Raw genomic sequence first — 23,728 nt, 5'->3', positions numbered from 1 at the left:
TGCATGTGTTTTGCCCCTTGCATCATGACACCAAAGCATCTAAGTTCTCCTGTTGCCAGTGGTGCTAAGAAGCATAAAGCCATCACCAGTGAGGTTAAGATGAATGTTTTCAAATGTTATGAGAGAGGTGAACAAATGGTTGATATTAAGTGTTCCCTTGTACTCAGTGAATCAACTTTGTGGACTAGTCATGATAGTGCAGAGATCAAATAGAATGCCAAGAGTGGAACATTAATAATCTAAGACCTCATAATCCCAAAGTTCAGTTATGAAATGAATGGAACAAATGCTGAGGACATGGATGGAACAATAAACTCATGAAAATGTTCCCAACATCATCTTTGTGATGTAAGCAAAAGCCCAGTTTATATATGATGGCACCAGAAGGAGCATCAAAGACAACACAAGAAAATCATAATTGATGTGCGAATTTTAGGAAATGCTGTAATTACCACATCAAGATTCCTGGTGAGGCAGCTCCTGTTGATATCAGTTCTGTCAAATATTTTCTGGAAACCACTGACAAGGAGAGCAGTTATTTTTCTAAGCACATTTTTAATGTAGGTGAGACTGGATTGTTTTGGAAAAGAACACATTCAAGAACATATGTAACTCTTGAGGAGAAGACTGCACCAGGAATCTAAGTTTATTTTCTGTTTTTAACAAAATTAATTTTACAATGTGTATATTATGATGTTTTATATTTCCTGGTATGATTATACTGTGGTCTTTCACTGGTATTCAGAACTTCTTATTGATAACAAAACTCTCGGATCTTTATTACTTACTGTATTTGATTTAGGTGTTTCTGATTTTCCTGACCATACCAAGAATGTAACAATTGCATAAGTCAGTAGGTCCCTGTACAGTTTGAAGTGGAAGAGTCATGTTAGTGCTCTCATCAGATCTTCCTCGCATCATCTCTACCTTCTCCATTGACTGAGATTACCAGACATGACATCATTTGAGCTCAGGAATGTGTATTCTATGTTCATTTTACCTAAACTCACCTGTGCCTTCCTAGCCTGGTCCTCCTTCTATATATCTATACAGAGGGACCAGCTGGAAAGAGTGCAGGAAAGAGCATGCAGAATCATCCTAGGCCCAGTTTACACCACCAACCAAGAGGCCTTCATCTTGCAGAACCTGTCTACCCTCTTTGACCGCTGCCAGCAGTTCACATGGCTGTATCGCAGTAAACTGCCGACACATCCCTGTCACTGAGACCTCCTCAGACCCAAAGCCCTACCCCCATGGACAACCTTCTGTCACCTAAATCAACTTGCACCAATAAGAGCTCATACAGAGAAATATAAGAAGAGTCCTATACCTACCATTATCACAGTCATAAACATTCCATGTTCAAGTGCATTCCTGAGCAAGTAAAAGTTAAAGTTTCACTTAGTTAAGCTGTGGTTATTGACTGCTACATTACTGTAACTATTCATCATTTAATGTTCATCTAACTATGACTTGAGTGTGTATGTATGAACCATTGTATTTACCTTGTAAACTTTCCTTTATATCTGTCACTCTGATTATGTAGATATACCTCACTTATGCACTTGTCCAAAGCATGGAAATATCCAACCTTACCTTGATCTTAATCTCTTTTATGGTTAGTTCACCAGTCACTGTTTTGCCCTCCCAGTTGTGTAAAATATGTACATGAGTTAACGTGAGAATGACAGACAACAGGAGGCCTGATTGGCCCACAATTGGGTTGTCTGGAAAAAAGTAAGTTTAACTTGGCATGAAAATGTAATTCCACTCAGCAATTTTTTAAGCTGTCACTGACTCCCCACTGCTGCACATTATCCTTATAGTGCCCCCGTTAATGCCATCACTTATACAGTTTATTTCTGGCATTTTTCTCTGAGTATTCCTGAATTCATAAGATATCTGTCTAAATGAATTTTGAAGGTATTTATGGTCTTAACATTCACTGTGTCTGACTGTAACTTATTCCGGTGCTCAACACACCCATAGGAAAAGAAGCTTTTTTCCACCTCCTTACTACATCTTTTAGCTTTGAGTTTTATTCCATTTGCCTTGGTAACCATATTTTCTTGTATTTTGAAGAGATGTTCATGATTTACTTTATTGAACTTGTTCAGAACTTTGAACACTTGGATTAAAGTCACTACAAAGTTTACATTTTTTTAAGGGAGAAGAGATCCTGTTGTTTTAGCCTCTCTTTTCATGCCAGATTTCTGAAAGATGGGATCAATTTTGTCGCTTTAATTTTCCCTGGTCTTTATCATAGTTTGGGGATCAAAACTGGGCTGCATATTCAGGGTGTGGTTTTACTTAAGAATTGTTTCTGGTGTCTTGCAATGTGTTCCTTGCTATGAAACCTAACATTTGGTTGCCTTTTTTAGTTGCTGCTTGACACTGTTTAGTGTGCTTCAGATTGTTGCTAATGAGAACTCCAAAGTCCTTTTCTTCATTTATTTCAGTTAGAGAGTTCCCTATAGTTTATAGTCATAACATATATTCTTGTCTCCAAAGTGCATAACTTTACACTTGCCTATATTAAACTTCATTTGCCATCTGTCTTACCACTCTGCTAGTAAGTAAAGACCTTAGATATGAAACAGATTTCTAAGTCATTAATGTATATTATGAAAAGAATTGGGCTTAGGACTGACCCTTGTGGAACACCACTCATTATGTCTAGCCAATCTGAGGCTTTGCTGTGTAATATTACATGCTGCTTTCTTCTAGTGACCAAATCTCTGATCCATGTACAGAGTTCTTCACTGATGCTGTGTGCTTTGAGTTTATGTAAAAGTTTCTTGAGGTACTTCATCAAAAAACCTTTTGGAAATCTAATTATACTACATCAGGTGGTACTTTTTCATCCCAGTTCTGATAGATAACATAAAAAATTCCAGCAAATTTGTCAGGCGGGATCTATTGCAAAAACCATATTGGTTGTCTGATTTAATTTTGTGATCTAGAATTCTCCCAGAATTTTTTGCCCCCTCCCCCACCCTATGATTCACTTCCGCTTCTATGGTTCCATCCGCTGCCAAATCCACTCCCAGATATCTAAAACACTTCACTTCCTCCAGTTTTTCTGCATTCAAACTTACCTCCCAATTGACTTGATCCTCAACCTTACTGTACCTAATAACCTTGCTCCTGTTCACATTTACTCTCAACTTTCTTCTTTCACACACTTTACCAAACTCAGTCACCAGCTTCTGCAGTTTCTCACATGAATCAGCCACCAGTGCTGTATCATCAGCGAACAACAACTGACTCACTTCCCAAGCTCTCTCATTCACAACAGACTGCATACTTGCCCCTCTTTCCAAAACTCTTGCATTCACCTCCCTAACAACCCCATCCATAAACAAATTAAACAACCATGGAGACATCACACACCCCTGCCGCAAACCTACATTCACTAAGAACCAATCACTTTCCATTCTTCCTACACGTACACATGCCTTACATCCTCAATAAAAACTTTTCACTGCTTCTAACAACTTGCCTCCCACACCATATATTCTTAATACCTTCCACAGAGCATCTCTATGAACTCTATCATATGCCTTCTCCAGATCCATAAATGCTACATACAAATCCATTTGCTTTTCTAAGTATTTCTCACATACATTCTTCAAAGCAAACACCTGATCCACACATCCTCTACCACTTCTGAAACCACACTGCTCTTCCCCAATCTGATGCTCTGTACATGCCTTCACCCTCTCAATCAATACCCTCCCATATGATTTACCAGGAATACTCAACAAACTTATCTCTCTATGATTTGAGCAGTCACCTTTATCCCCTTTGCCTTTGTACAATGGCACTATGCAAGCATTCCGCCAATCCTCAGGCACCTCACCATGAATCATACATACATTAGATAACCTTACCAATCAGTCAACAACACAATCACCCCCTTTTTTTTTTATAGATTCCACTGCAATACCATCCAAACTTGCTGCCTTGCCGGCTTATATCTTCCGCAAAGCTTTTACTACCTCTTCTCTGTTTACCAAATCATTTTCCCTAACCCTCTCTCTTTACACACCACCTCGACCAAAACACCCTATATCTGCCACTCTATCATCAAACACATTCAACAAAACTTCAAAATACTCACTCTATTTCCTTCTCACATCACCAGTACTTGTTATCACCTCCCCATTAGCCCCCTTCACTGAAGTTCCCATTTGTTCCCTTGTCTTACGCACTTTATTTACCTCCTTCCAAAACATCTTTTTATTCTCCCTAAAATTTAATGATACTCTCTCACCCCAACTCTCATTTGCCCTCTTTTTCACCTCTTGCACCTTTCTCTTGACCTCCTGCCTCTTTCTTTTATACATTTGCCACTCATTTGCATTATTTCCCTGCAAAAATCGTCCAAATGCCTCTCTCTTCTCTTTCACTAATAATCTTACTGCTTCATCCCACCATTCACTACCCTTTCTAATCTGCCCACCTCCCACGCTTCTCATGCCACAAGCATCTTTTGCGCAAGCCATCACTAATTCCCTAAATGCATCCCATTCCTCCCCCACTCCCCTTACCTCCTTTGTTCTCAGCTTTTTCCATTCTGTACTCAGTCTCTCCTGGTACTTCCTCACACAAGTCTCCTTCCCAAGCTCACTTACTCTCACCACTCTCTTCACCCCAACATTCTCTCTTCTTTTCTGAAAACCTCTACAAATCTTCACCTTCACCTCCACAAGATAATGATCAGACATCCCTCCAGTTGCACCTCTCAGCACATTAACATCCAAAAGTCTCTCTTTTGTGCACCCATCAATTAACACCTAATCTGGCCATCTTTCCTACTTACATATGTATACTTATGTATATCTCTCTTTTTAAACCAGGTATTCCCAATCACCAGTCCTTTTTCAGCACATAAATCTACAAGCTCATCACCATTTCCATGTACAACACTGAACACCCCATGTATACCAATTATTCCCTCAACTGCCACATTACTCACCTTTGCATTCAAATCACCCATCACTACAACCCGGTCTCGTGCATCAAGACCACTAACACACTCATTCAGCTGCTCCCAAAACACTTGCCTCTCATGATCTTTCTTCTCATGCCCAGGTGCATATATACATATATATATATATATATGGGAAGTGGGCAGATTTGAAAGGGTAGTGAGTGGTGGGATGAAGAAGAAAGATTGTCAGTGAAAGAGAAGATAGAGGTATTTGGATGATATTTGGAGGGAAATAGTGCAAATGACTGGGAGATGTATGAAAGAAAAAGGCAGGTCAAGAGAAAGGTGCAAGAGGTGAAAAAGAGGGTAAATGAGAGTTGGTGTGAGAGAGTATTGCTAGATTTTAGGAAGAATAAAATGCTTTAAAGGAAGTAGGTAAAGTGCATAAGACAAGAGAATAAATGGTAACATCAGTAAAGAGGGCTAATGGAGAGGTAATAACAAGTAGTGGTGAGGTGAGAAGGTGATGGAGTGAGCATTTTGAAGGTTTGTTGAATATGTTTGATGATAGAGTGGCAGATATAGGGTGTTTTGGTTGAGGTGGTGTTCGAAGTGAGAGGGGTCAGGGAGAATGGTTTGGTAAACAGCAAAGAGGTAGTGAAAGCTTTGCAAAAAATGAAAGCCGGCAAGGTGGCAGGTTTGGTTGGTATTTCAGTGAAATATATTAAAAAAGGGGTGACTGTGTTGTTGACCGGTTAGAGACCAAATTGTAGGTGGAAGGATGGAGTGAAAAAGATTTAGAGTGTACGTGGAATGAACATACAGAAAGGTTAAAGGCTTGCAAGGAATAGAGTGAACTGGGATGATTTGGTATACCAGGATCGATGTGCTGCCAGTGGATTGAACCAGGGCATGTGAAGCATCTGGGGTAAAACATGGAATGTTTTTTCGGGCCTGGATGTGGAAAGGGAGCTTTGGGTTTGATGGATTACACATGACAGCTAGAGAATGAGTGTGAACGAATGTGACCTTTGTTGTCTTTTCCTAGTGCTACCTCACACACACGTGGGGGGAGGGAGAGTGCCATGTCATGTTTGGCGGGGTGGCGGTGGGAATCGATGAAGGCATCATGTTTGAATATGTACATGTGTATATATGTATATGTCTGTGTAAGTATATGTATGTACTTGCTGCCTTCACCCATGCCTATCACCACCCTGCCACACACGAAAAAACGTTTCCTCCCCTTACCCTTCTGCGAGGCAGTGCCAGGAATACGAAGAAAAGCCACTTTTGTACACAATCATTTTCTAGCTGTCATGTGTAATGCACCAAAACTGCAGCTTCCTTTCCACATCCAGGCCACACAAAACTTTTCATGGTTTACCCCAGGCGCTTCACATGCCCTGGTTCAATCCACTGACAGCACATTGATTCCAGTATACCACATTGTTCCAATTCACTCTATTCCTTGCACGCCTTTCACCCTCCTGTATGTTCACAGCACGATTGCTCAAAATCTTTTTCACTCCATTCTTCCACCTCAAAGTTGGTCTCCCACTTCTTTGTCTTCCCTCCACCTCTGATACATATATCCTCTTTGTCAATCCTTCCTCACTCATTCTCTCCATGTGTCCAAACCATTTCAACACACCCTCTTCGGCTCTCTCAACCACACTCTTCCCATTACCCCACATCTCTCTTACCCTTTCATTACTTACTCGATCAACCCACCACACACCAAACATTTCATTTCCAACACAACCACCCTCCTTTGCACAACCCTATCTATAGCCCATGCCTTGCAACCATATAACATTGTTGGAACCACTATTCCCTCAAACGTACCCATTTTTGCTCTTCGAGATAACGTTCTCACCTTCCAAAAATTCTTCATCACTTCCAGAACCTTCGCCCTCTCACCAACTCTGTGACTCATTTCTGCTTCCATGGTTCCATCTGCTAAGTCCACTCCCAGATATCTAAAACACTTCACTTCCTCCAGTTTTTGTCCATTCAAACTTACCTCCCAATTAACTGGCTCAACCCTACTGAACCTAATAACCCTGCTCTTATTCACATTTACTCTCAACTTACTTCTTTCAAACACTTTACCAAACTCAGTCACCAGCTTCGGCAGTTTCTCACCTGAATCAGCCATCAGCGCTGTATCATCAGCAAACAACAACTGACTCACTTCCCAAGCCCTCTCATCCACAACAGACTGCATACTTGCCCCTCTTTCCAAAACTCTTGCATTCACCTCGCTAACCACCCCTTCCATAAACAGAATAAACAAGCATGGAGACATCATGCACCCCTGCCACAAACCTACATTCACTAGGAACCAGTTACTTCCCTCTCTTCCTACCCATACACGTGCCTTACATCCTTGGTAAAATTTGTCACTGCTTCTAGCACCTTACCTCCCACATGATATACTCTTAAAACCTTCCACAGAGTATCTCTGTCAACCCTATCATGTGCCTTCTCCAGATCCATAAATGCTACATACAAATCCATCTGTTCTTTTAAGTATTTGTCACATACATTCTTCAAAGCAAGCACTTGATCCACATGTCCCCTACCACTTCTGAAATCACATTGCTCTTCCCCAATCTGATGCTTCATACATGCCTTCACCCTCTCAATCAATACCTCTGTATTTAGAACATTCACCTTTATCCCCATTACCCTTGTACAATGCCATGATTCATGCATTCTGCTAATCCTCAGGCACTTCACCATGATCCATGATATATGTATCATTAGATTTTAGGGAGAATAAAAAGATGTTTTGGATGGAGGTAAATAAATTGCACAAGACAAGAGAACAAATGGGAACATCAATGAAGGGGGCCAAAGGGGAGGTAATAACAAGCAGTGGCGAAGTGAGAGTGAGAAGTGAGTATTTTGAATGTTGAATGTATTTGATGATAGAGTGGCAGATTTAGGGTGTTTTAGTCAAGGTGGTGTGTGAAGTGAGAGGGTCAGGGAGAATGATTTGGTAAACAGATAAGAGGTAATGAAAGATTTGTGGAAGATGAAAGCTGGCAAGGCGGTGGGTTTGGATGGTATGGCAGTGAAATTTATTTAAAAAGGGGGTGACTGTGTTGTTGACTGGTTGGTGATAATATTCAATGTATGTATGGTTCATGGTGAAGTGCCTGAGGATTGCCGGAATGCTTGCATAGTGCTAATGTACAAAGACAAAGGGGATAAAGGTGAGTGTTCAAATTACAGAGGTGAAAGTTTGTTGAGTATTCCTGGGAAATTATATGGGAGGGTATTGATTGAGAGGGTCAAGGCATGTACAGAGCATCAGATTGGGAAAGAGCTGTATGGTTTCAGAAGTGGTAAAGTATGTTTGGATCAGGTGTTTGCTTTGAAGAATGTAAGTGAGAAATACTTAGAAAAACAGAAGGATTTATATGTAGCATATATGGATCTGGAGAAGGCATACGATAAGAGTTGGTAGAGATGCTCTGTAGAAGATATTAAGAGTATATGGTGTGGGAGGTAAGTTGCTAGAAGCAGTGAGAAGCTTTTATCGAGGATGTAAGGCATGTGTACGAGTAGGAAGAGAGGAAAGTGATTGGCTCCCAGTGAATGTCGGTCTGCGGCAGGGGTGCGTGATGTCTCCATGGCTGCTTAATTTGTTTATGGATTGGGTTGTTGGGTAGGTGAATGTTAGAGTTTTGAAGAGAGGAGCAAGTATGCAGTCTGTTGTGGATGAGAGGGCTTGGGAATTAAGTCAGTTGTCGTTTGCTGATGATACAGTGCTGGTGGTTGATTTGAGTTTGGTAAAGTATGTGAAAGAAGAAAGCTGAGAGTAAAGGTGAATAAGAGCAAGGTTATTAGGTTCAGTAGAGTTGAGGAACAAGTCAATTGGGAGGTAAGTTTGAATGGAGAAAAACTGGAGGAAGTGAAGTGTTTTTAGATATCTGGGAATGGATTTGGCAGTGGATGGAACCATGGAAGCAGAAGTGAATCACAGAGTGAGGAGGGGGCGAAGGTTCTAGGAGCGTTGAAGAATGTCTGGAAGGCGAGATAGCTATCTCAGAGAGCAAAAATGGGTATGTTTGAAGGAATAGTGGTTCCAGCAATGTTATGTGGTTGTGAGGCATGGGCTATGAATAGGGTTTTCAGAGGAGGGTGGATGTGTTGGAAATGAAATGTCTGAGGACAATATGTGGTGTGAGGCAGTTTGATCGAGTAAATAATGAAAGGGTAAGAGAGATGTGTGGTAATAAAAAGAGTGTGGTTGTGAGAGCAGAAGAGGGTGTTTTGAAATGGTTTGGTCACATGGAGAGAATGAGTGAGGAAAGATTGACAAAGAGGATATATGTGTCAGAGGTGGAGGGAACAAGAAGTGGGAGGCCAAATTGTAGTGAAAAAGATTTTGAGTGATCGGGGCCTGAACATACAGGAGGGTGAAAGACATACAAGGAATAGAGTGAATTGGAATAATGTGGTATACAGGGGCTGACGTGCTGTCTTTGGAGTGAACCAGGGCATGTGAAGGGTCTGGGGTAAACCATGGAAAGTTTTTTGGGGCCTGGATGTGTAAAGGGAGCTGTGGTTTCGGTGCATTGCACAAGACAGCTAGAGACTGAGTGTGAACGAATGTGGCCTTGTTTGTCTTCGTAGTGCTACCTGGCTGGGATGAGGGATGCTATTTCATGTGTGGTGGTGTGGCAACAGGAATGGACAAAGTCTGCAAGTATGAATATGTACATGTGTATATATGTCGGTGTATGTATATGTATGTATACGTTGAAATGTATAGTTACCTCCCAATTTACTTGTCCCTCAACCCTACGGAACATGATAACCTTGCTCTTATTCACATTTACTCTCAGCTTTCCTCTTTCACACACTTTACCAGACTCAGTCACCAATTTTTGCAGTTTCTCACCTGAATTAACCACCAGCACTGTATCATCAGCAAACAACAACTGACTCACTTCCCAAGCCCTTTCATCCACAACAGACTGCATACTTGCCCCTCTTTCCAAAACTCTTGCATTCATCTCCCCAACCACCCCATCCATAAACAAAGTAAACAATCATGGAGACATCACGCACCCCTACCACAAACCGACATTCACTGAGAACCAATCACTTTCCTCTCTTCCTACTCACATCTTCGATAAAAACTTTTCACTGCTTCTAGCAACTTACGTTTCACACCATATACTCTTAATACCTTCCACTGAGCATCTCTATCAACTCTTATCTTATGCTTTCTCCAGATCCATAAATTATATTATTTATTTATTATACTTTGTCGCTGTCTCCCGCGTTTGCGAGGTAGCGCAAGGAAACAGACGAAAGAAATGGCCCAACCCCCCCCCCCCATACACATGTATATACATACATCCACACACGCAAAATATACATACCTACACAGCTTTCCATGGTTTACCCCAGACGCTTCACATGCCTTGATTCAATCCACTGACAGCACGTCAACCCCGGTATACCACATCGCTCCAATTCACTCTATTCCTTGCCCTCCTTTCACCCTCCTGCATGTTCAGGCCCCGATCACACAAAATCTTTTTCACTCCATCTTTCCACCTCCAATTTGGTCTCCCTCTTCTCCTCGTTCCCTCCACCTCCGACACATATATCCTCTTGGTCAGTCTTTCCTCACTCATTCTCTCCATGTGCCCAAACCACTTCAAAACACCCTCTTCTGCTCTCTCAACCATGCTCTTTTTATTTCCACACATCTCTCTTACCCTTATGTTACTCACTCGATCAAACCACCTCACACCACACATTGTCCTCAAACATCTCATTTCCAGCACATCCATCCTCCTGCGCACAACTCTATCCATAGCCCACGCCTCGCAACCATACAACATTGCTGGAACCACTATTCCTTCAAACATACCCATTTTTGCTTTCCGAGATAATGTTCTCGACTTCCACACATTCTTCAAGGCCCCCAGAAATTTCGCCCCCTCCCCCACCCTATGATCCACTTCCGCTTCCATGGTTCCATCCGCTGCGAGATCCACTCCCAGATATCTAAAACACTTCACTTCCTCCAGTTTTTCTCCATTCAAACTCACCTCCCAATTGACTTGACCCTCAACCCTACTGTACCTAATTACCTTGCTCTTATTCACATTTACTCTTAACTTTCTTCTTTCACACACTTTACCAAACTCAGTCACCAGCTTCTGCAGTTTCTCACATGAATCAGTCACCAGGTATGTATATGTGCATTTATGGACGTGTATGTATACACATTTGTATGGCGGTGGGTCGGGCCACTGTTTCATCTGTTTCCTTGCGCTACCTCGCTAACATGTAACACAAAGACAAAGTATCATAAATAGAATAAAAAATAAATGTATATGTATACATTGAAAAGTATAGGTATGTATATATTCGTGTATGGACATGTAAGTATATACATGTGTATGTGGGTAGGTTGGGCCATTCGTTCATCTGTTTCCTTGCGCTACCTCGCTAACGCGGAAGACAGCGACAAAGAACAATAAATAATTAAATAAAAAAAGAGATATTTTGAAAGGTAAATAAAGTGCATAAGACAAGAGGACAAATGGGAACATCAGTGAAGAGGGTCAATGGGGTGGTAATAACAAGTAGTGGTGAAGTGAGAGGGAGATGGAGCAAGTATTTTGAAGATTTGTTAAATGTGTTTGATGATAGAGTGGCAGATATAGGTTTGAGGTGGTGTGCGAAGTAAGAGAGTCAGGGAGAATGATTTGGTAAACAGAGAAGAGGTAGTGAAAGCTTTGTGAAAGATGAAAGCCGGCAAGGCAGCGGGTTTGGATGGTACTGCTGTGGAATCTATCAAAAGAGGGGATGACTGTCTTGTTCACGGTTGGTGAGAATATTTAATGTATGTATGTTTCATGGTGAAGTGCCTGAGGAATGCATGCATAGTACCATTGTACAATTGTACAAAGACAAAGGGGATAAAGGTGAGTGTTCAAATTACAGAGATTACAGAGATATAAGTTCATTGAGTATTTCTGGGAAACTATGTGGGAGGGTATTACTGACTAAGAGGGTCAAGGCATGTACAGAGCATCAGACTGGGGAAGAGCAGTGTGGTTTCAGAAGTGGTAGAGGATGTGTGGAGCAGGTGTTTCCTCTGAAGAATATATGTTACAAATACTTAGAAAAAGACATGGATTTGTATGAAGCATTTTTTTGCTTTGAAGAATGTATGTGAGAAATACTTAGAAAAGCAAATGGATTTGTATGTAGCATTTATGGATCTGGAGAAGGCATATGATAGAGTTGATAGAGATGCTCTGTGGAAGGTATTAAGAATATATGGTGTGGGAGGAAAGTTGCTAGAAGCAGTGAAAAGTTTTTATCGAGGATGTAAGGCATGTGTACGTGTAGGAAGAGAGGAAAGTGATTGGTTCTCAGTGAATGTAGGTTTGCGGCAGGGGTGTGTGATGTCTCCATGGTTGTTTAATTTGTTTATGGATGGGGTTGTTAGGGAGGTAAATGCAAGAGTTTTGGAAAGAGGGGCAAGTATGAAGTCTGTTGGGGATGAGAGAGCTTGGGAAGTGAGTCAGTTGTTGTTCGCTGATGATACAGCGCTGGTGGCTGATTCATACCTTGCAACCATATAACATTATTGGAACCACTTTTCCTTCAGACATACCCAGTCTTGCTTTTCGAAATAATGTTCTCACCTTCCACACATTTTTCAACACTCCCAAATCTTTCACCCCCTCCCCCAAACTGTGGCTCACTTCTGTTTTCATGGTTCCATCCGCTGCCAAATCCACTCCCAGATATTGAAAACACTTCGCTTCCTCCAGTTTTTCTCCATTCAGCCTTACCTCCCAGTTGACTTGTCCCTCATCAACCCTACTGTACCTAAAAACCTTGCTCTTATTCACATTTACTCTCAGCTTTCTTCTTTCACACACTTTACCAAACTCAGTCACCAGCTTCTGCAGTTTCTCACCTGAATCAGCCACCAGCGCTGTATCATCTGTGAACAACAACTGACTCACTTCCCATGCCCTCTCATCCACAACAGACTGCATACTTGCCCCCTCTCCAAAACTCTTGCATTCACCTCCCTAACAACCCCATCCATAAACAAATTAAACAGCCATGGAGACGTCGTGCACCCCTGCCCCAAACCGACATTCACTGAGAACCAATCACTTTCCTCTCTTCCTTCTTGTACACATGCCTTACATCCTCAATAAAAAACTTTTCACTGCTTCTAGCAGCTTGCCTCCCACACCATATACTCTTAATACCTTCCACAGAGCATCTGTATCAACTCTATCATATTCCTTCACCAGATCCATAAAGCTACTTACAAATCCATCTGTTTTTCTAAGTATTTCTCACATACATTCTTCAAAGCAAGCACCTGATCCACACATCCTCTACCACTCATTAAACCACACTACTCTTCCCCAATCTGATGTTAAGTACATGCCATCACCCTCTCAATTAATACCCTCCCATATGATTTCCCAGGAATACTCAACAAACTTATACCTCTGTAATTTGAACACTCACCTTTATCCCCTTTGCCTTTGTATAATGGCACTATGGATGCATTCCGCCAATCCTCAGGCACTTCACCATGAGCCATACATATATATAATATCCTCACCAATCAGTCTACAACACAGTCAACCCCTGCAGTACCATCGAAACCCACAGCCTTGCTGGCTTTCATCTTCCGCAAAGCTTTCACTACCTTGTCTCTGTTTACCAAATCAGTCTCCCTGAATCTCTCACTTCACTCACCACCTCGACCAAAACACCCTATATCTGCTACTGTATCATCTAACACTCAACAAACCTTCAAAATACTCACTCTATCTCCTCACATCACCACTACTTGTTAACTCCCTATTAGCACCCTTCACCGATGTACCCATTTGTTCCCTTGTCTTATGCACTTTATTTACCTCCTTCCAAAACATCTTTTTATTCTAAATTAAATGATATTCTCTCATCCTAACTCTCATTTGCCCTCTTTTTCACCTCTTGCAGCTTTCTCTTGACCTCCTGCTTTCTTTTATACATCTCCAAGTCATTTGCACTGTTTCCCTGCAAAAATCGTCCAAATGCCTCTCTCTTCTGTATCACTGATAATCTTACTTCTTCATCCCACCACTCACTACCCTTTCTAATCTGCTGACCTCCCACCTTTCTCATGCCACAAGCATTGTTTGCACAAGGCATCACTGCTTCCCTAAATACATCCCATTCGTCCGCCACTCCCCTTGCATCCTTTGCTCTCACCTTTTTCCATTCTGCACTCAGTCTCTCCTGGTACTTCCTCACACATGTCTCCCTCCCAAGCTCACTTTCACCACTCTCTTCACCCCAACATTCTCTCTTCTTTTCTGAAAACCTCTACAAATCTTCACCTTAGCCTCCACAAGATAATGATCAGACATCCCTCCAGTTGCACCCCTGAGAACATTAACATCCAAAAGTCTCTTTTTCATGCACCTATCTATTATCACATAATCCAGTAACGCTCTCTGGCCATCTACCCTACTTACATACGTATACATATGTATATCTCTTTTTAAACCAGGTATTCCCAATCACCAATCCTTTTTCAGCACACAAATCTACAAGCTCTTCACCATTTCCATTTACAACACTGAACACCGCATGTACACCAATTATTCCCTCAACTGCCCCATTACTCATCTTTGCATTCAAATCACCCATCACTATAACCTGGTCTCGTGCATTAAAACTGCTAACACACTCACTCAGCTGCTCTAAAAACACTTGCCTGTCATGATCTATCTTCTCGTGCCCAGGTGCATAGGCACTAATAATCACCCATCTCTCTCCATCCACTTTCAGTGTTACCCATATCAATCTAGAATTTACTTTCTTACACTCTATCACATACTACCACAACTCCTGCTTCAGTAGTAGTGCTACTCCTTTCCTTGCTCTTGTCCTCTCACCAACCCCTGACTTTACTCCCAAAACATTCCCAAACCACTCTCCCCCTTTACCCTTGAGCTTCGTTTCACTCAGAGCCAAAACATCCAGGCTCCTTTCCCCAAACATACTACTTATCTCTCCTTTTTTCTCATCTTGGTTACACCCACACACATTTAGACACCCCAATCTGAGCCTTCGAGAAGGATGAGCACTCCTGCATGACTCCTTCTTCTGTTTCCCCTTTTAGAAAGTTAAAATACAAGGAGGGGAGGGTTTCTAGTCCTCTGCTCTCATCCCCTTTAGTTGCTTTCTACGACACGCGGGGAATGCGTGGGAGGTTTTCTTTCTCCCTTATCCCCAGGATAAAAGATCTTTTTATTCTCCCTAAAATTTAATGATACTCTCTCACCCCAACTCTCATTTGCCCTCTTTTTCACAATTTGCACCTTTCTCTTGACCTCTTGCCTCTTTCTTTCATACACCTCCCAGTCATTTTGTGCTATTTCCCTGCAGAAATCACCCAAATGCCTCTGTCTTTTCTTTCACTGACAATCTTAATTCTTCATCCCACCACTCACTACCCTTTCTAATCTTCCCATCTCCCACCTTTCTCATGCCACAGGCATCTTTTGCACAAGCCATCACTGCTTCCCTAAATACTTTCCATTCCTCCCCACTCCCTGAGGATAGGGGAGAAAGAATACTTCCCTCGTATTCCCTGCATGTAAATAGAAGGCAACTAAACGGGGAGGGAGCAGGGGGCTTGAAATTCTCCCCTGCAGTTATTACTTTTCCAAAAGAGGGAACAGAGGAGGTGGCCAAGTGAGGTTTTTCTCTCTGAGGCTCAGTCATCTCTTCTTAACGCTACCTTGCTAATGTGGGAAAAGGCAAATATGTATTTAATGTATATATTTATTATTTATTATACTTTGCCACTGTCTCCCATGTTAGTGAGGTAGCGTAAGGAAACAGACAAAAGAATGGCCCACCCCACCCACATACACATATATACGTAAACACCCACACCCGCACATATACATACCAATACATTTCAATGTATACATACATATACATACACAGACATACACATATATGCACATGTACATATTCAAATGTGCTGCCTTCATCCATTCCTGCCACCACCCTGTCACACCTGAAATGGCACCCCCCCTCCCCCCACGTGCACGAGGTAGTGCTAGGAAAAAACAACAAAGGCCACATTCGTTCACACTCAGTCTCTAGCTGTCATGTGTAATGCACCGAAACCACAGCTCCCTTTTCACATCCAGGCTCCTTAAAACTTTCCATGGTTTACCCCAGACGTTTCACATTCCCTGGTTCAATCCACTGACAGCATGTCGACCCTGGTATACCACATCGTTCCAATTCACTCTGTTCCTTACACGCTTTTCACCCTCCTGTATGTTCACGCCCCAGTTGCTCAAAATCTTTTTCACTCCATCCTTCCACCTCCAATTTGGTCTCCCACTTCTCGTTCCCTCCACCTCTGACACATATATCCTCTTTGTCAATCTTTCCTCACTCATTCTCTCCCTGTGATCAAACCATTTCAATACATCCCCTTCTGCTCTCTCAACCACACTCTTTTTATTACCACACATCTCTCTTACCCTTTCAGTACTTACTCAATCAAACCACCTCACACCACATATTATCCTCAAACATCTCATTTCCAATATGTCCACCCTCCTTCATACAACCCTATCTATAGCCCATACCTCACAACCATATAACATTGTTGGAACCACTATTCCTTCAAACATACCCATTTTTGCTTTCTGAGGTAACATTCTTGCCTTCCACACATTCTTCAACATTCCTAGAACCTTCACCCTCTCCAACACCCTGTGACTCACTTATGCTTGCATGGTTGCATCCACTGCCAAATCCACTCCCAGATATCTAAAACACTTCGCTTCCTCCAGTTTTTCTCCATTCAAACTTACCTCCTAATTTACTTGTCCTTGAACCCTACTGAACCTAATTTCCATGCTCTTATTCACATTTACTCTCAGCTATCTTCTTTCACACACTTTACCATACTCAGTCACCAGCTTCTGTAGTTTCTCACCCAAATCAGCCACCAGCACTTTATCATCAGCAAACAACAACTGACTCACTTTCCAAGCTCTCTCATCCACAGCAGACTGCATACTTGCCCCTCTCTCTCCAAAACTCTTGCATTCACCTCCCTAACAACCCCTTCCATAAACAAATTAAACAACCATGGAGACATCACGCACCCATGCCACACACCGGCATTCACTGGGAACCAATCACTTTTCTCTCTTCCTACTCGTACACATGCCTTACATCCTCGATAAAAACTTTTTGTGCAGAAAAAGGAGTGGTGATTGGGAATTCTTGGTGTAAAAAGAGGGATATACACCAATATATATTATTTAAGTTGGAGAGCTGGTCAAAAGGTATTGTTGGACTACATATTAATTGATTGGCATGTAAAGGGAAACTTTTGGATGTAAATGTGCTGAGAGGGGCAGATGGTGGGATGTGTGATCACTGTCTTGTGGAGGCAAGGGTGAACATTTATAGAGGTTTCACAAAATAGATAACAGCATTGGGAAGATGAGAGTAGTGTAAGTAAGTGAACTTGGAAAAGAGACTTGTGTGAAGAAATACCAGGAGAGATTGAGTATAGAATGGCAAAAGGTGAGAGTAAATGAAGCAAGGGAAGTGGGTGAGGAATGGTGTTTATTTAGGGAAGCAGTGTTGGCATATGCAAGAGAGCCATTTGGCATGCAAAAAGTAGGAGTTGGGTATATTAGAAAGGTTAGTGTGTGGTGGGATGACTTAAAGTTGCTAGTGAAAGAGAAGAGAAGACATTTGGGCAGTAGTTACAGAGAAGGAGTACAAATGGTATTACAGTTGGATTTTTTAAGAAAAGGGCGACTGTTGTTGATTGCTTGGTAAGGATTTTCAGTGCATGTATGAATCATGGTGAGGTGCCAGACAGTTGGCAGAATGCTTGTATAACACCATTGTGTAAAGACAAGGGGGATAAAGGTAAGTGTTCAGACTACAGAGTTATAAGTTTGTTGATTGTACGAGGTGCGATTGAGAGGGTTTCAGAAGTGGTTGGGGATGTGTGTATCAGGTTTGTTTTAAAGAGTGTGTGTGAGAAATACTTAATGAACAGATGGATTTGTATAAGGCATTTATGAATCTGGAGAAGGCGTATGATACAGTTGATAGAGCTGCTTTATTCTTTGTGGAAGGTCTTAAGAATATATGGCATAGGAGGAAAATTGCTTGAAGCAGTGAGAAATTTTTATCAAGGGTATAAGTAGGAAGAGAGGAGAGTAAATGGTTCCAAGTGAAGGTTGGCCTGCAGCATGGGTGTGTGATGTCACTATGGTTGTTCAATTTGTTTATAGCTGGGGTAATTAGGGAGGTAAATGTAAGAGTCTTGGGGAGAGGGGCAAGTATGCAGTTTATAGGGGATGAGAGGGCCTAGGAAGTGTCAGTTGTTTGCTGATGATGTAGCACTGGTGGCTAATTCGGGTAAGAAACTGCTGAAGTTGGTGATTGAATTTGATAAGGTGTGTGAAAGGACAAAGTTGAGAGTGAATGTAAGTAAAAGCTAAGATATTAAGTTTAGTAGGGTTTAGGGGCAGGTTAGTTGAGGTGTGAGTTTGGATTGAGAAAAATTGAAGGAAGTAAAGTAATTTAGATATCTCAGAGTGGACATGGCAGTGAATGGAAGCGTGGAAGAAGTGAGTCTTGGGGTGGTGAAGGGGGCGAAAGCTCCTGGATCACTGATGTGGAAAGAGAAAATTATCTGGGAAGGAAAAAAATGGGTACATTTGAAGGAATAGTGGTCCCAAAAATATTATATGGATGCAAGGTATGAGCTGTGGATAAGGGTGTGCAGAGGAGGGTGGATGCATTGGAAATGAAATATTTGAGGACAGTATGTGGTGTGAGGTTTGATTAAGTAAAATATTAAGGAGTATGAGAGGTGTTTTTAATAAAAAGAATGTGGTTGAGAGAACAGTAGAGGGTGTGCTGAAAATATCTAGACATATGAAGAGAATGAGTGAGGAAAGGTTGACCAAGAGGATATATCTGTCAGAAAGGCAGGGAACAGGGAGACTAAATTGGGGATGGAAGGATAGAGTGAAAAAGATTTTAAGCAATCTGGGCCTGAGCATGCAGGAGGGTGAAAGGCATACACAGGATAGAGTGAATTGGAATGATGTAGTATATTGAAGTGACATGTTGTCAGTGGACTGAATTAGAGCATGTGAAGCTTCCAGGATTGTCCATGGAAAGATCTGTTGGGCCTGGTTATGGATAGGGTGTTGTGTTTTCTGTGCATTACACATGACAGCTAGAGAATGGATGTGAGCAAGTGTATCCTGTCCTCATCTGTTCCTTTTCCCATGTTCCTGATGCTACCTTGTTAACATGGGAAACGACAGTCAAGTATGAAAAACAAAATGATAATAGATTATGTGCACATTTTTATGCTGATCCAAAACTACTTAATTTCATGTCCCCTAGAGAAATTTATCATTCTAAAAATTCAGTTACATGTAAAGGTTTCTCTGAAACTAATTTGATAGGTGTGACTGGTAATTTATTTTATAACTTGCATTATATTTCTTCCTTTTTGTAGGTGAAGAACATGGACTCTATATGACCCCTCGAGCTGTAATCAGCACCCCAAACTACCCAAGTCCACCAACAAGAGGTCTTCCCAGTTTGCCTACAAGATCGCAGCCTGTAAGTACGAGTCCAAATCATTCACAGCCACCTCATTTGACAAACCGACGTTACCCAACACCACAGCCCACCAGTGATCGTCCACCTCAACCTATTCCACCTAACTTCATGCCTCATAATCTGCAGCCTCCAAGTAGGGATGTCTCACTCCAAGGAGTGACAAGAAGTTCCTCATTTCCAAATCACGGATCTGGAATTCAGCATGGAGGATTTTCAGGCACAGCATCAAGAGTTCATGGCCCTACAGACCATGCCCATCATGGCCCGCCTTCACCAGACTCCTCTGGACATGGATCTGCTCCAGTTCTAGGACTTCCCAAAGTTTCACAAATGTCTGAAAGTAATCTGCGGCAAGTTGGTCGTCAAAACATCACTTCTCCCTTTATAAAGGTATATGTCAGATGATGTGACTTTTCAGAAACAAACATTGGATGGATATTTCTTTAGGGACATCATATTTATGTACAGATGAATATAGTGTTAACATTTCTGGTCCTTTTTTTTTTAATACATATTCACCATTTTCATATCTGTAGCTCATGCCTCGCAACCATATAACATTTTTGGAACCACCATTCCTTCAAACATACCCATTTTTGCTCTCAGAGATAACATTCTTGCCTTCCACACATATACGGGTTGATTATCCCAAATCCGAAAATCCGAAATCCTGAATGCTTGAAAATCTGAAATTTTTTGAGCAGCGACATGATGTTTCAGTTGGAAAATTCTACACCTAAACACATTATTTTTCCATTATATTAATAGTATTTGAAATTTTTTACTGTTGATTACTTATTTGTGAACAAGTTTAAAAAAATGATTGCTTATCATTAGCATATGAATTCAGAGTCAGAAATGAAGGTGATGCCAAACAACTGCGGATTTTTCTCATAGGTGGCCGAGGTTGTGACATCTTAGCTTTCTGATGTTTCAGTGTTACACAAACTTTGTTACATGTGCAAAATTATTAAGAATATTGTATAAATTACCTTCAGGTTATGTGCATAAGGTAGATTTTGTTTTAGACTTGAGTCCCAGCCCCAAGATATCACATTATGTATATGCATGTTCAAGAATTTGAAACACTTGTGATCCCAGGCATTTTGAATAAGGGATAGCTCAGCCTGTATATTTTTTGTTTTGATGTGCAGGCAGTGTGTGGGTACTCAGAAAATACTTAATCTTGTACTCATTTCTATTTTATGCTCTTACCTTCACACACATTCTTGATATACAAGGCCCCATTCATGTATATGCATTGTATGTGCACACATATTGTTAAATGCATACAGTTTATATTTACTGTCTGAACGTTCAAGATTATGATATGCTGAGACACTTCTGAAACACTCTATTCCAAGGATAGGGGAGAAAAAGTTTTACTTCCACATTTGCTGCTTTTCTTAAGGCGACTAAGGGGACAGGAGTGGGAGGCTGGGAAACCCCCTTCCTTATAGTTGAATTTATAAAAGAAGAGATAGAAGAAGCCACGCATGGAGTGCTCATTCTCCTCAAAGGCTCAGGCTGGAGTATCTAAATGTGTGTGGATGTAACAAAGATAAGAGAGGAGAGATAGTATGTTTTAGGAAAGAAACCTGGTTGTTCTGGTTCTGAGTGAACAAATTTCAAGGATAAAGGGGAAGATTGGTTTAGAAACGTCTTAGGGCTAAAGTTGGCTGTTGGTAAGAGGACTGAAGCAGGAGCTGTGGAAGTGTAAAGAAGTGTGAAAGAGTGTAAGGAAGTAAATTCCAGATTGATGTTGGTAAAAATGAAAGTGAAGAAAGAAGGATCTTGTGAGGCAAGTGGTTTAAGAGCAGCTAAGTTAGTGCCAGCAATTCTCATGTAAGAGACTGGGTATTGATGAGGAGTGATTTAAATGTAAAGGTGAGAAATGTGGCAGTTGAGGGTATAACTGTAGGGCATGGGGTATTAAGTGTTATGTATGGAAATGGTGAACTACTTGTAGTGTGCTGAAAAAGGATTGGTGATTGGGAATACCTGGATTAAAAAGATAGATGTACACAAGTATACATATGTGAGTAGGAGATATGGTCACCAGGCTCTATTACATTACATATTGATTGATAGGCATGTAAAAGAGATACTTCTGGATGTAAATGTGCTTAGAGAGGTAGCTGACTGGTTTTATGATCACTGTCTTGTGGAGGTGCAGATAAAGATTTGTAGAGGTTTTTGAAAAAGAGGAAATCATGTCAGTGAAAAGAGAATGGTTAAAGTAAGTGGACATGGAATAGAGACTTGTGTGAAGAAATATCAGGAGAGATTGAGTGAGAATGAATGAAGCAAGGTTAATGGGTGAGGAATGTGAAGTATTTTGAGAAGCAGCGCTGGCATGTGCAAGAGATGCATGTGACATGTGAAAGGTAGGAGGCTGGCAGATTAGAAAGGGTTATGAATGGTGGGATAAAGAAGTAAAGGTACTAGTAGTGAAAGAGAAAAGAGAGGCATTTGGCCAATACTTACAGGGGAAAAGTGGAAATGAGTAGGAGAATTATAAGAGAAAGCAGGAGGAGGTCAAGTGTAAGGTACAGGGGCTTATATAGGGGTAACTGAGAGTTGGGGTGAGTAAGTATCAGTAAACTTTAGGGAGAATAAGATGCTGTATAAGGAGATGAATAATGTCTGAAAAACAAGAAAACAAATGGGAACATCGTTAAAGGGGCAAAAGGTGAAGTGGTAACAGGGTAGTGATGAATGATGAAGAGATGGAGTGAGTATTTTGAAGGACTAATCAATGTGTTTGATGATAGAGTGGCAGTAGAGTGGCAGATGTAGGATGTTTGGGTTAGGATGGTATGTGATGTGAGAGAGTCATGCAGAATGGTTTAGTGATGTGAGAAGAGGTAGTGAGAGTCTTACATATGATGAAATATGGCAAAGGAGCTGGAATGGATGGTATTGCAGTTGTTTGTTGGTAGGTAAGGATTTTCAATGTATTTTTGGATCGTTGTGAGCTGCCTGAGAATTAGCAAAATGCATATATAGTGCCATTGCATACAGGAAAGGGAGATGAAGGTAAAAGTTCAAACAACAGAGGTATAAGTTTGTTGAGTATATCTGGTAAGTAGTATGGGAGGGTATTGATTGAGAGGGTGAAGGTATGTAAAGAGCATCAAAGTGTGGAGGAGCAGCATGGTTTCAGAAGTAGTAGTGGATGTGTGGATTAGATGTTTGATTTAAAGAACATTTGTTATAAATACTTAAAGGAACAGATGGAGTTGTATGTGGCATTTATGGATCTGGAGTAAACTTATGATAAGGTTGATAGAGATTCCTTGTGGAAGATCTTACTCATATATGGTGTGGGAGGAAAGCACCTAGAAGCAGTGAAATGTTTTTATCAGTGATGTAAAGCATGTTTCTGAAGGTTGGTCTCAGCAGGGTGTGTGATGTTACCATGGTTGTTCAATTTGTTTATAGATTGGGTTGTGAGCAAGGTAATTGTGAGAGTCTTGGAGAGAGGGATAAGTATGCAGTCTGTGATGGATGAGAGGGCCTGGGTAGTGATTTAGTTGTTTACTGGTGATACAGCATTGATGACAGATTCGATTGAGAAACTACAGAAGTTGGTGACTAAGTTTGGAAGTATGTGAAAGGAGAAATTTGAGAGTAAATGTGAATGAAAGCAAGGTTATTAATTTTAGTAGGGTTAAAGGACAGGGTAGCTGGGATGTGAGTTTGATTGGAGAAAAATTGGAGGAAGGAAGTAAAGTGTTTTAGAATTATGGAAGTGGACATGGTAGCAAATGGAACCATAGAAGAAGTGAGTCATAGGGTGGGGGAAGGGGGCAAAGGCTGTGTTAGTGCTAAAGAATGTGTTGAAAGAGAGGTTGTTATCTGGGAGGACAAATATGGGTATGTTTGAAGAAATAGTAGTTGCAACATTATTATATGGATGCAAGGCATGGGCTATAGAAAGGCTGTGCAGAGGAGGGTGGATATGTTGGAAATTAAATGTTTGAGGATAATTTGTGATGTGACGTGGTTTGATCAAGTAAGTAATATGAGGGTAAGAGAGAGGTGTGGTAATGAAAAGAGTGTGGTTGAAAGAGC

The 23,728-nt window shown here is 41.2% G+C and overlaps 1 protein-coding gene across 10 annotated transcripts in view; it reads left to right on the top strand.

Moving 5' to 3' along the window:
* Positions 1-23,728, top strand: part of LOC139761740 (uncharacterized) — a 313,003-nt gene that overhangs the window by 131,536 nt on the left and 157,739 nt on the right. For all 10 annotated transcript variants that reach the window (XM_071686163.1, XM_071686174.1, XM_071686205.1 and 7 more), the window contains one exon: positions 19,545-20,041. In XM_071686163.1, coding sequence (XP_071542264.1) covers positions 19,545-20,041 — 497 coding nt within the window. The remainder of the gene's footprint in view (positions 1-19,544; positions 20,042-23,728) is intronic.

This window comes from Panulirus ornatus, chromosome 3 (assembly GCF_036320965.1).
Source record: "Panulirus ornatus isolate Po-2019 chromosome 3, ASM3632096v1, whole genome shotgun sequence".
Classification (NCBI taxonomy): domain Eukaryota; kingdom Metazoa; phylum Arthropoda; class Malacostraca; order Decapoda; family Palinuridae; genus Panulirus; species Panulirus ornatus.
The sequence above is the reverse complement of the archived record's forward strand: the minus strand, read 5'-3'. Positions and strand labels throughout refer to the sequence as shown.